The sequence below is a fragment of the Ursus arctos genome, unplaced genomic scaffold (assembly GCF_023065955.2).
Source record: "Ursus arctos isolate Adak ecotype North America unplaced genomic scaffold, UrsArc2.0 scaffold_11, whole genome shotgun sequence".
Classification (NCBI taxonomy): Eukaryota; Metazoa; Chordata; class Mammalia; order Carnivora; family Ursidae; genus Ursus; species Ursus arctos.
The window spans coordinates 39,319,203-39,332,275 of record NW_026622775.1 but is presented as its reverse complement, the minus strand read 5'-3'; the positions used below and the strand labels follow the sequence as shown (position 1 = coordinate 39,332,275).

The 13,073-nt window shown below is 31.5% G+C and overlaps 1 protein-coding gene across 5 annotated transcripts in view; it reads left to right on the top strand.

Annotated features, from left to right (window-relative positions):
- LRBA (LPS responsive beige-like anchor protein) overlaps positions 1 to 13,073 on the top strand; it is a 791,618-nt gene that overhangs the window by 203,380 nt on the left and 575,165 nt on the right. For all 5 annotated transcript variants that reach the window (XM_044384357.3, XM_026499457.4, XM_026499458.4 and 2 more), the window contains exons 18-20: positions 9,284 to 9,376; positions 10,589 to 10,697; positions 11,118 to 11,199. In XM_044384357.3, the coding sequence (XP_044240292.2) occupies positions 9,284 to 9,376; positions 10,589 to 10,697; positions 11,118 to 11,199 (284 nt within the window). The remainder of the gene's footprint in view (positions 1 to 9,283; positions 9,377 to 10,588; positions 10,698 to 11,117; positions 11,200 to 13,073) is intronic.

Here is a 13,073-nt window from a genome sequence, read left to right as displayed (position 1 = left end):
TTTATTTATTTTAAAGAGAGAGCACAAGAGAGTGAGTGAGTGTGTGTGTGAGCAGGAGCAAGGGGCAGAGGGAGAGAGAAAATCCTCAAGCAGGCTCCCTGCTGAGTGGAGAGCCCCATATGGGGTTCAGTTGCAGGACCCTGAGATCATGACCTGAGCCAAAATCAAGAGTTGGCTGCTTAACTGACTAAGCCACCCAGGCGCCCCTAGTTTTCTTTTCTAAAAAATATTTTCTGTTTAATGGTTTTATAATACTGTATTTCCTTTCTTCTTGGTGGACTTTATTATTTCTTATAAGACATGTATGTTAGCAATAAATTTTCCCAGTTCATCTGAGGACACTTTTACATCTCTTCATTTTTGGGTAATAATTATGCTGGATATAAAATTTTAACAGTTTTCTTTTTGTTTGCACTTGGTGGTTTAATAGACTTTTGGCTTCTACCGTTTGTGATGAGATGTCAGCCTTATATTACTGTTGTTTTCTATATGTTGTGTCTTATTTCTCTTAATGCTTTTAACATTTTTTTTTGTCTTTGAATTTTGACTATATTTTGTTTAGTTGTGATTCTTTGTTTTTATCCTTTTGTGGTTTATTGAGTTCTTGGATCTGCAAGTTAATGTTTTTTCATTAAATTTTGGAAGATTTTCCCCCATAGTTTCTTCAGAAAGTTTTTCTTCCCCATTCTTCTTTTTCTTTTGGCTCTTGCATTATACCTTTGATGGAATACTACATTGTCTCACAGGTTTCTAAAGGTCTGTTAATTTACCGTCCATCATTTTCTCTGTTCCTCGGATTGGATAATTTCTGTTGATCTGTTGAAGTTCACAGACTCTGTCTTTTGCTATCTGAATCAGCTGTTGAGTACCTCTTGTGAATTTTTCATTTTTTGTGTTTACTTTTCAACTCTAGAATCTTCATGTGGTTTGTTTTTATCTTTATTGAAATTTCCTTATTGTTTACTTACTGTTAATTTCTTTTAATTATTTGAACATGCCATTTTAAAATTAGTTGAATGTATTTATTGCATGTCGTTGAAGTGTTTGCAAATCTGGTATTTGGAACTTGAATCATTTTGCTGATTGCTTTATTTTTTTTAAATTATGAGTCACACTTTTTTATTTCCTTGCATGTGTAGTAATTTTGGTTGAAAACTGAGTATTTCAGATAAGTATTATAGCAAGTCTGATTTCTGTTTTGTTTGTCCATGGGTTGTTGGTTTTCTTTTCTTTTTTTTTTTTTTAGATTTATTTGAGAGAGAGAGCGTGAGAGAGAGCGAGCAAGTGAGCACATGAGCTGGAGGGGCAGAGGGAGAGAATCTTGAGCAGACTCTGTGCTGAGTGCAGAGCCTGATGTGGGGCTTGATCTCATAACCCTGAGATCACCACCTGAGCTGAAACTGAGTCAGACGCTTAACCAGCTGCACCATCCAGGTGCCTCATTGGTTTTCTTTTTAAAAAATATTCCATTTTTAAGTAATCTCTATACCCAGCATGGGGTTTGAACTCACAACCCTCAGATCAAGAGTTGCATGATATACTGACTGACCCAGCCGGGTGCCCCATGGGTTATTGATTTTTTTGTTTATTTTAATAATTTGCCTTGTCTAATCTCCACATTTTGTTTGCTTCATGGTGTGCAGCTTCTGGTTTCTGAGCTTATTATTTAATTATTTTTTTTTAATTTCCTCTCTGTTTTCTCTCCCTCTCAACTGGGAAGGTGGTTTGGGCATTAGTCCCATCAATAAGGCCATTGACTCTTGATTTTCTTATCTTAGTGTGTAGTGATTTCTCAATAATAAATGCCTCTCAATTTGTTGTTTCCCTGGATGAAAGGTTACATGTGAAAATTTTGTTTAATTTTATTTCTGTCTTTTTTTTGGTGGAGGGAAATGCTGACTTCCACATTGGCATTAGTAAAAGTCATTCTTGCTATTTTTTTTTTTTTATAGTTTATGCTTTAAATTTTGGTACCTTCCCAGTCTTTTGCTTATTATGAATAAATGAAAAATCTGTAATTTGGAAGACTATATGGAAATGTGAATAATTAGTCCCATCTAAATATATGTGGTTCAGTCATTTAAAAAAAACATTGGATAAAGAGATTTATTGAATATTTACATTAGTTATATAGGAAAAAATAACTTGGGAATGATGGGTGGGTAGTTTTTTTTAAATCTAGTTGGAGTTCTGTGGAAATATTTTTTGGCTCCAAAAATTCAGGATGAGATTTTATGAATTGTTGATTTATTTTTTCTCTTTCTTTCTTTCTTTCTTTCTTTCTTTCTTTCTTTTTCATTCATTCATTCATTCATTCATTCATTTCTCTTTTTCTGCCTGTCTGCTTGTCTGTCCTTCTGTCATTCTTTCCATCTGTTTTTCTTCCTTCTTGATTTCTTTCTTGATTTCTTTAATGAGTTAAATAGACCAAGAATCCAAATGGAGCATTGATGCATAATTTCATTATCTGTTTATGGATACATTGCTACCTAAAATGTATTACCATAATTTTTAAGGGCCAACATGAAGAGCACAGGTATATATTTAGTGAAACTTTCATATTAACTGAAAGTCAAATGGAGTGTAACATAGGCTCAAATTGAAAAACATGGAGAAATTTGGAGAGGGGGATAGTCTTTCCTGGTTCCAGGTAATATAGGAATGCCAAACTGCATCATAGAAGTCAGTTAATTTTATAAATTTTAAGTGGCAATTTAAATTCCATTAAATGAGAGAAATTTTCTCATTTACTTGTTAAGTATAAATTCTTTTCCACCATCACTTCATTTAGACATTGTCTCTGATATCTTGGGGCACTTATTTTTCCTTAGAATTGACTATGTTTTCTTTTTTCTTTTTTTTTTTTTTAATTAAAGATTTTATTTATTTATGTGACAGAGAGACAGCCAGAGAGAGAGGGAACACAGCAGGGGGAGTGGGAGAGGAAGAAGCAGGCTCACAGCAGAGGAGCCCGATGTGGGACTCGATCCCGGTACGCCAGGATCACGCCCTGAGCCGAAGGCAGACGCTTTAACGACTGCGCTACCCAGGCGCCCCGAATTGACTATGTTTTCTAATGCAGTGTCAGTCACATCGTAGGCCATGCTTAAGTTTTAAGTATTAAATTTTTAATTTTTGGAGTCTAATGAGCTTTTGTCTGTGAACAGATTGAAATAATCTGTTACTTTTCAAATGACTCTTTTTGGTATTTCTATTACCTGAATATTTTCTTCATTGAAAATGCTATAATGTACATGCTGCAGTATTTTTCAGTTCAGAAAAATATATATGTTAGAATGTACATAAATTTTCATTATATGTATAGTTGTAGTAAAATGGATTATATGAAAACATACCCCAATTTTAAATAGTGCTTCTTATGGATTGCTCTTAATATCTTTCTTATACTTTTTTCTGTTTCCAAGAGAGGAATGTATGTAAAGTTATAAATTTTTTATAGTTAGAAAAATATATAAATGTCATTGAAGCAGTACAGGATTTTCCTACTCTAATGTGAGAAATGTTTTTTGTGTTAAATAGGGATTCAGCTTTGATCAAAAAGTAAACTATGCTCACTTGGTTTTACAGAATTTAGTGGTTAGGTTTAGTAGATAAACTAATTGGATTCAGCTTTAATGGGAAATATTCAGCACTTAAAAATTATTATACAGTACGTATGAGGTGTGTAGATCCAATTGTAGTCATTTTGGTCTTTTCATATTATTAATGCTAATAAAACATTATTTGAAAGTACTTAGACATTTCTATCTGGAGTTCATCTTTTGGTGAAATCATTGTGATTTTATTTTATTTTATTTTTTTAAGATTTTATTTTTATTTATTTGACAGAGAGTGTGAGAAAGGGAACACAAGCTGGGGGAGTGGGAGCAGGAGAAGCAGGCTTCCCGCACGGCCCTGGGATCATGACCTGAGCCGAAGGCAGCCGCTTAGCAACTGAGCCACACAGGCGCCCCGAAATCATTGTGATTTTAACCAAAGATTATTTGTTAAGTTAAACTATAGCAAGCATAGATTAATTCATTCTATGTTAAAATATCTTAGAGTGTTGTGGTTTTTAAACCAGTATTAAACTTATGTTAATATTTCTTTTACAGATAATTTAATTTTTATTTTACTTAATTTAAATCATGGAAGGAAAATAATTTATAAGCATATCGGTATTGTCCCAATAATTGAATGTGAAACTAGTTTTGGTAGTATGATTTGTATTAAAAATGTCTACTTTCACATATCATTTATGAGATTATAATGTATTATGGACCTAGATATTTTTAATTAATATTTTAGTAGGAATCAAAGTTCTTTTTATTTATTTCCTTTTCTGTCAGCCACTAGAGGATCAAGGCCTTTACTTTTGTTCATAATTATTTTTTTCAGACTTAGTTATTAAGCATTAGGATTTTTATCTAGGAGGATACTTGAAAATCTTAGTATTTTTAAAATAATCATAAAAGTTTCTGATTTTTTTCTAAATGTTTATGAGGAAAGAAATGGTATAATGAAATCAATTGAACATTACTTTGCTTATGTAATTGTATGATAGTCAGATTTTTCTGTACTTTGTTTATACTCAAATCAGTGGTCTGTGGCTGAATGCCCTTGGCGATCATTTTAAAATTTAAAATTGATTACTATGTAAATTTTGAGAATTGAAGGTGAAATTTATTTTTAGATGCATGTATGTTTCAACCTTTTTGCTTTTTAATTATTTTTGATTATCATTCATTACCTGTTGTCATTGTTACTCATTATCCTGTTCTTTTGCTTTTCATGATGAGAATTATTTACAGATTTAAGTATGTGTTATTAAACAATGATTTCTTTGTATTGATTTTAAAATAAATGTGGTAGTTTCCAAAGGGCATTGTTTAGCCTGTAGTAGAGGGAAAAACAGTGACTCAGAATCAGCTTTATGCCATACAGTTTGCATAAATACATTTGTGGGTATAATATAGACCACCATTATTTTCTAAGTATTTTAATTTGTTCTTATTTTTTGGTCTTCATTAAAAGGAACAATAGTGAGAGATAAGCAAAATTTTTAAAGGCTTTTTTAAAGAAGAGTTTTCTGTTATAAAATTTAGAGGAAAGTATAGACATTTCTCATATACTCGCCTGTCCCCACACATGTATACCCTCCTTTTTTATCAACATACCCACCAGAATGGTAGAGTTGATGAACTTACATTTACACATTATAATCATTCAAAGTCCATAGTTCACATTACAGTTCACTCTTGGTATTGTACATTCTGTGGATTTGGACAACTATATGATGGCATGTATCCATCATTAGGTTATAATACAGAGTACTTTCATTGCTCTAAAAATCCTGTGCTCTGCCTGTTCATCCCTTCTCCACCCACCCTCAATCTCTGCCCCCTGCTGATCTTTTTACTATTTCTGTAGTTTTCCCTTTTCCAGAATGTCATATGTTTGGAATCATACAGTATATAGCCTTTTCACACTGGCTTCTTTCACTTAGTAATATGCATTTAAGATTCCTCCATGTCTTTTCATGGCTTGGTAGCTCATTTTTTTAGTGTTCAATAATATTCCATTGTTTAGGTGTTCATAGTTTATTAATCCATTCACGTACCAAAGGATATCTTGGTTGCTTGCAAGTTTTGGCAATCATGAATGAGGTACTATAAACATGCATGTGGTTTTTGTATGGACATGTTTTCAACTTCTTTGGGTAAATAACAAGGAGTACAATTGCTGGATCCTATGGTAAAAGTATGTTTAGTTTTGTAAGAAACTCTCAAACTCTCTTTCAAAGTGGCTGTACCATTTTGCATCCCCACCAATAATGAGAGTTCATATTGCTCTACATCCCCACCAGCATTTGGTGTTGTTGGTGTTCTAGGTTTTGTCCATTGTCATAGGTGTGTAGTGGTGTCTCATTCTTGTTTTAATTTGTATTTCTCTGATGGCATATAATGTGGAGCATCTTTTCATATGCTAATTTTCTATTCATGTATCTTCTTTGGTGAGGGTCTGTTCTTTGGCTGTTTTTTAAATAGTTTTTTTTTTTTTAATTCTTGAGTTTTAGGAGTTCTTTGTATATTTTGGGTAACAGTTCTTTATCAGATATGTGTTCTGCAAATATTTTCTCCCCATCTGTCTTGTCTTCTAATTCTCTTGATATTGTTTTTTGCAGAGCAGAAGTTTTTAATTTTAATGAAGTCCAGCTTATCAGTTATTTCTTTGTGGATTGTGTCTTTGGTTTTGTATCTTGCATCCCCATACCCAAGGTTTTCTATGTTTTCTCTTGTCTCCTAGGAGTTTTATAGTATTGCATTTTACATTTAGGTCCATTTGGAGTTAATTTTTATGTCTAGATTCATTTATTTGAATGTGGATATCTACTTGTTCCAGCATCATTTGTTGAAAGAGTATCTTTGGTCCACTGTACTGCCTTTGTCCTTCCTTTGTCAATGAGAAGTTGACCACATTTATGTTGGTCTATTTCTAGGCTCTTTATTCTGTTCCATTGATTTATTCATGTATTCTTTTGCCAATATCATACTGTCTTGATTACTATACCTTTATAATGCATCTTGAAATCAGGTAGCATTGATTTTCCAATTTTGTTCCTCTCCATCAGTAATTGCGTTGGCTGTCCTGGGCTTTTGCCTCTCAGTATGAACTTTAGAATAGTTTCTTTAGCTATAAAATAACTTTCTGGGATTTTGATTGGAATTGTATTGAATCTATAGATGAAGTTGGGAAGAACTGAGATCTTGAGAATATTGAGTCTTCCTATTTATGAATATGGGTTTACTCTCCATTTACTTAGCTCTTTTTTGGTTTTATGCATCAGTTTTATAGTTTTCCTCATGTAGATCTTGTACATATTTTGGGGGGTGCTACTATAAATGGTATTGTGTTTTTAATGTCCTATTCCATTTGGTCGTTATTGGTATATAGGAAAGGAGTTGACTTTTGTATATTAACTCTGTATTCTCCAACCTTGGTATAATTGCTTATTAGTTCCAGGATTTTTTTAGTTGGTTCTAGATTTTCTTCATTGATGATCATGTCATCTGTGAACAAAGACAATGTATGTGTTCCCTCACAATCTGTATACCATTTATTTCCTTTTCTTGCCTCACTGCATTAGCAAGAACTTCTAGTACAGTGCTGAAAGGGAGTGGTAGAGGGGACAGCCTTGCCTTGTACCTGATCTTAGTGGGAATCCTTGGACTTTCTCCCTATTAAATATGTTAGCTGTAGGGTTTTTGTGGGTAGTCCTTATATGGTAGTCCTGTTATGAACTTGAGAAAAATTCCCCTCTATTCCTAGTTTAGAGTTTTTAACATGAATGGGTGTTGGATTTTGTCAAATATTTTTTCTGCATGTATTGATACCAGTAATTTTCTTATCTATAGAATACTTTAATTGATTTTATGATAGATTATACTAATTGATTCACAAATGGTGAACCAGCCTTGCATCCCGGGGATAAATTTCACTTAGTCATGGTATAGAATTCTTTTTATGTGTGTTTGTTCTGTTTTTTTGCTTTGGATTAGTTAATATTTTCTTGAGGATTTTTTCATCTTTGCTAATGAGATATATTGGTCTGTAGTTTTCTTGTAATGTCTTTTATTTTTTTATTTTGGTGTTGGATGATGTTGGCTCATAGAATGAGTTACAAGGTATTCCTTCTGCTTCTATCCTCTGAAGGACGATACTCTACTAATTGTAGAGAATTGGCATAATTTCTTCCTTACATTTTTGATAGAATTCACCAGGAAACCTGTCTGGGTCTGACACTTTCTGTTTTAATAGGTTATTATTTATTGATTCACTATCTTTAGTAGTTATAAACCTTTTTAGATCATCAGTTATTGTTGTGTGAGTTTTGGCAGATTGTCTCTTTTAATGAATTGGTCCATTTCATCTAGGTTATATAATTTGTGGGGATAGAGTTATTAATAGTATTCCTTTATTATCCTTTTTATGTCCATGGGATCTATAGTGATGTTCCCTCTTTCATTTCTAAAGGTAGTAAATTGTGTTCTCTATTTACGTTATTAGTTAGCCTGGCTAGAAGTTTGTCTATTTTCTGGATCTTTTCAAAGCAGCTTTTGGTTACATTAATTTTCTCTATTGATTTCCTATTTTCATTTTTGTTGTTTTCCACTCTAATATTTATTTATATTTTCCTGCTTACTTTGGATTGAATATTCTTTTCTTTTTTTAGTTTCCTAGGAAGGCTGATTGGTGATTTAAGTTCTTTCTTCTTTTCTAATATATGCATTCAATGCTATAAATTTCCTTGTAAGCATTGCTTTTGCTGGATTTCATGAATTTTTATAAGTTGTGTTTTCATTTTCATTTAGTTTAAAATATATTTATGTTTTCTTAAGATTTCTTCTTTGACCTACATGTTATTTTTAGTGTGTTGTTAGTGTGTGTGTGTGTGGTTTTTTTTTTTAGTGTGTTGTTTAATATCCAAATATTTTGGAATTTTGCAGCTACTTCTTATTTCTAGTTTAATCCCATTGTTGTCTGGGGCAAACAATATACGATTTCTAATCTTTACGTTTGTTTAGGTATGATTTATAGCCTAAATGTGGTCTACTTGGTGAATGTTATGTGTTAGCTTAAGAAAAATGTGTGTTCCGCTGTTACTGGATGAAACAGTCGATAGATGTCAATTAAGGACAGTCAATTGATGGTATTGTTGAGTTCAGTTATGTCCTTACTGATTTTCTGCCTAGTGGATCTGTTTCTGAGAGGAATTTTAAAGTCTCCAACTAGAATAGTGTATTCATCTATTATTTCTCTTTGCAGTTCTATCAATTTTTATACCATATTGTTTTATACTCTATTGTTAGGCACATACATGTTACAGACTAGTATGTCTCAATAGAGAATTGACCCCCTTTATCATTAAGCAATGCCCTTCTTATCTCTGATAACTTACCTTACTTTAACGGCTGCTTTCTTTGAAATTAATGTAACTATTCTTGATTTCTTTTGATTAGTGTTAGCATGTCATATTTTTCTCCATTCTTTTACTTTTAATTTGTATGTGTCTTTATATGTAAGGTGGGTTTCTTGAAGACAGCATATAGTGGATAAGCAAGTTTTTAAGTGTCAGGAACGTATGTTAAATTCACCCATATCTTACTTGGGATTAGGTTTATAATCATAAATATATTAAAATGCACATATATACCTTTGTATTTTAAATGTTTACTTTTGGAAAATATACTTAGTAAATTGTTTTTAACTTTATTTCCTTCAGTGTTATCTATAAACTTTTGGCATCGACAAGTGAAGGAATCAGAGTACAAGCTCTCAAGGCAATGGGCTATTTTTTAAAACACCTGGCACCAAAGTGAGTATAGTATGCATGAAATCTAAAGTGGACTGTGGTATATTACTTTTTTATTTTATAAATCTTTGGAATAGTATTTGTGTTTTGTGATTTCTCTAATTTCTCTTCATTTTTATTTATAAAATCTATGTAAATGTAATCCCATTTCTGTATATTAAAAATAAAGTGGAAACAGGAGTATATACTTTTTTTACATAAAATTTAAATTTCCATTTGTTCCTTGTTTATTATGAGAATACATTTGTATAAATGGAATTTTAGAAACCATGGAGACTTCATTTTGTGTGGATTGATGATCATTTGCTTTATCTGTACTATAAAGCTGACATTTTAACCTCATTATCTGTCATAGTATATTCTGCTATAAGGATAACTGAGAACTAAAACTTCTGTGTTTTTCTTTTCTTAGCTGAATATAGATATTCATATCCTACCTATTATTCCTTATACCAGGGTTGGTTTATTATAAAAATTAACAGTTGTAGCAATAGAGAAATGTTGGCAAACTGTGGTCTTTATGTGGATTCCAGTTGCCTGCCTGTAAATAAAGTTTTGTTGGAACACAGCCACAGTCATTTATTTGCTTATTATCGGTGGCTGTTTTCAGATTACAGCGGCAGTGTTGAGTTGTTACAGAGACCATATGGTCCACAAAGCCTAAAGTATTTACTGTCCAGCCATTTGCAGAAAAAATTTGATGAATCCCAAAGTAGAATTAAAGTTTATGATACTTCAGTTCATAAATTTTTGCTTGGAAGTTTGATTTTGGTATATTTGTTTTCACAGTATTCATTTTCTTAGTTTTCTTTTCTTCTGTCTTTTCCTCCACGTAGTTTTTCTACTTAATGACTTATTGGGCTTTAGATTATCATCCATAGTGGAGCTTAGCTCAGTGCTGATGCAGAGTAGAAACTAGTTAATAAATAATTGCTTTGGAGATTTTTGTGGAGATTTTTTGCTGTGCTGTGACATAGCCAGTCTTGTGTATATATGTATTTTTAACTTTAGCCGTGCTTACACTGTAGTTTGTATTTCTCTCCTTAAAGATTTTGTGACCTTATGAGTTCTAGGTTGAAGAAAATTAGAAGAGTTATTAAGTTGGAATTTGTTGATGATGTGAAAAACATTTTTGTGTCTTCTTCATCCAGCTTGCATTCTAAATAGTGGATAATAATACTCTGCATTTGATTATTTCTTTTTATGAAATCGCAGAAGAAAAGCTGAGGTCATGCTTGGACATGGATTATTTTCATTGCTAGCAGAAAGACTCATGCTTCAGACAAATTTAATCACAATGACCACATATAATGTTTTGTTTGAGGTAGGAATATATTTAGAATTTAATCTTAACTAATTTCTTATTTTGAGAAAACCTGTATAATTTAGTTGATAGTATCTAGGTGAAATAAGGTAATTTAGGTTAGATATACAATTTTGAAATTAGTTATATAAAGGAGATGTGGCTGCATCTTAAATATTTTAATCTGTGAATTGTTAAACAGTATGAACATCTCTGTTAAGTATTTCCTCTGTTGTATTGACTATTTGATGTCTCATTTTGTAATTAAGTAAAAATAGAGTTATAAGGTTGAAATTATTTATTTTATATAATGCAGAATATATTTAGTATGATAGCATTGGATTGTATACTTAATATTGATTAGTGCTGTACTTAAAGTTCATTAATAGCCATGGTAAAACAGTGATTATGCTAATATAATCTATTGTTTTACTTCTGTAGATTCTTATAGAGCATATTTGTACTCAAGTGATACACAAACAGCATCCGGATCCTGATTCTTCAGTAAAGATACAAAATCCTCGTATGTATTTTATATACTTTTATTTTTGTTTTTGTTTTTCCCAGCTTTATGGAGATACAGTTGACATACAATGTTGTATAAGTTTAAGGTGTACAACCTCATGATCTGATTTACCTACATATTGTGAAATGATTACACAGTAAAGTTAGTTAACACATCCGTCACTGCAGAGTTATGATTTTTTGTGTGTGTAGTGCTGAGGACTTTTAAGATCTGTCCTCTTAGTAACTTTCCATTATACAATACAGTATTGTTAATTGTGGTCACCATATTCTACGTTAGATTCCTAGAACTTACCCAGCTTATGACTGGAAGTTTGTATCCTTTCAGTACTTTCACCCATTTCTCCCTCCTTTTTTATACTTTTAATAACTACCTTTTACTAATAAAAAGAAAGTCACTGGGGAAAATGTGAAGTTGATACTGTTGAAAACATACTGTTCAAGGAATATTTCATTATAGGCAATGATATAATACTAGTCTTATTTTTGGTTAATGTTGAATATAACTTCAAGTTGACCTTAGGTTATATGGAAATGTTTATATATAGGTTTTGAAGAATTGTATGTGTAAGATATTGATTTAATGTATGTTCAGATTTTCAGTAAAGTTTTGATTGCACTATTTAGTGATGTCAGGCCAAATTACATGAACCATGGACTTAGCTTTCATCTTAAATTATTGTCAAGTTGAGAATACCAAGTTTGGAACTGAAAAATATCTGTTTTCTTTATTGTTTATGAACTTAGTCTTGTTTAACAGTCTTTTCTTTGATATTTAGATTTCTTAAGCACTTGTATAAAGTGTACATTTTTCATCTTACTTTTTAAGATTATTGACATTAGAATAACTGGTTTGTAGAGTTTTGAAATTTAATTACCTTTTGGGTGGTGAGTTGTGTTTGTGGTGTTCTCTTTCAGTACTAGTTTTAAAAACACATGTCTGAAGTTTAATTTTCCTCAGCCTTCAGGGAGACTTGATGTCATCATTTTAGAGAGTTAAAAAAAAAATCTTGAGTATATGTATATAAATATAAAATATTTTTATGTGATTATGGGGAAGATGGCTTATTGAAGTAAGAATTTTAGAGTATATTATCTATGTAATATACTGTCTCAGAAAAGACATACCATATAGTATAGTGTTTAAAAACATAGGCTCCCTGGCTTTTCATCTTGTCTGATTGTTTTAATAGTTGTGTGACTTTGGGTAAATTACTTAATTTCTGTGTGCCTCAGTTTTCTTATCTCTAAAATGGGCATAATAACAATATTTAGCTATCGTTGTATATGGGTTAATACCCGTATTTTCATAAAACAGTGCCTCAAATAGCGTATTTCTTAAAATTAGTGGCTATTGTTATTTATCACCATTATTGTTATTATGATTATCATCATCATTGTAATCATTGTTCAGGTAGAGACATTTTCAGTTTTTCATTAGAAGAATTCGGAAATTACTCCCCAAATGTCTTTCATTGTATGATAAAGTATCTTCATATTTGCTATTTTGTACTTACTGCTTCAAAATCACCAAAACCCTTGGCAAAAGGCTAGTTTAGAAGTTCTAAATTGTAACTGGGTAAAAACTTATATATTATTTAACTTTAGATTCGGGGTTATAGCTGTTTTTGTTTCTTTGAAGTTCTGTATTTAAGTATATATTTTAAAGAATTTTTTTTCCTTAAAGCTAAGTATTGGAAATTTAGACAGTGTTATATTTAAGACCATTACAGTAGCAGTTTCCTTTGTATTTATTTGGGGTGTTGAAAATCTTGATAGCTTTTAAAATTCATTATAAAGGAAAGGTTATATGCATACCAGGAATTTTGCTGAAAAAGCTGAGAATTTTTTCTGTTTTTCTGAAATTCTGAT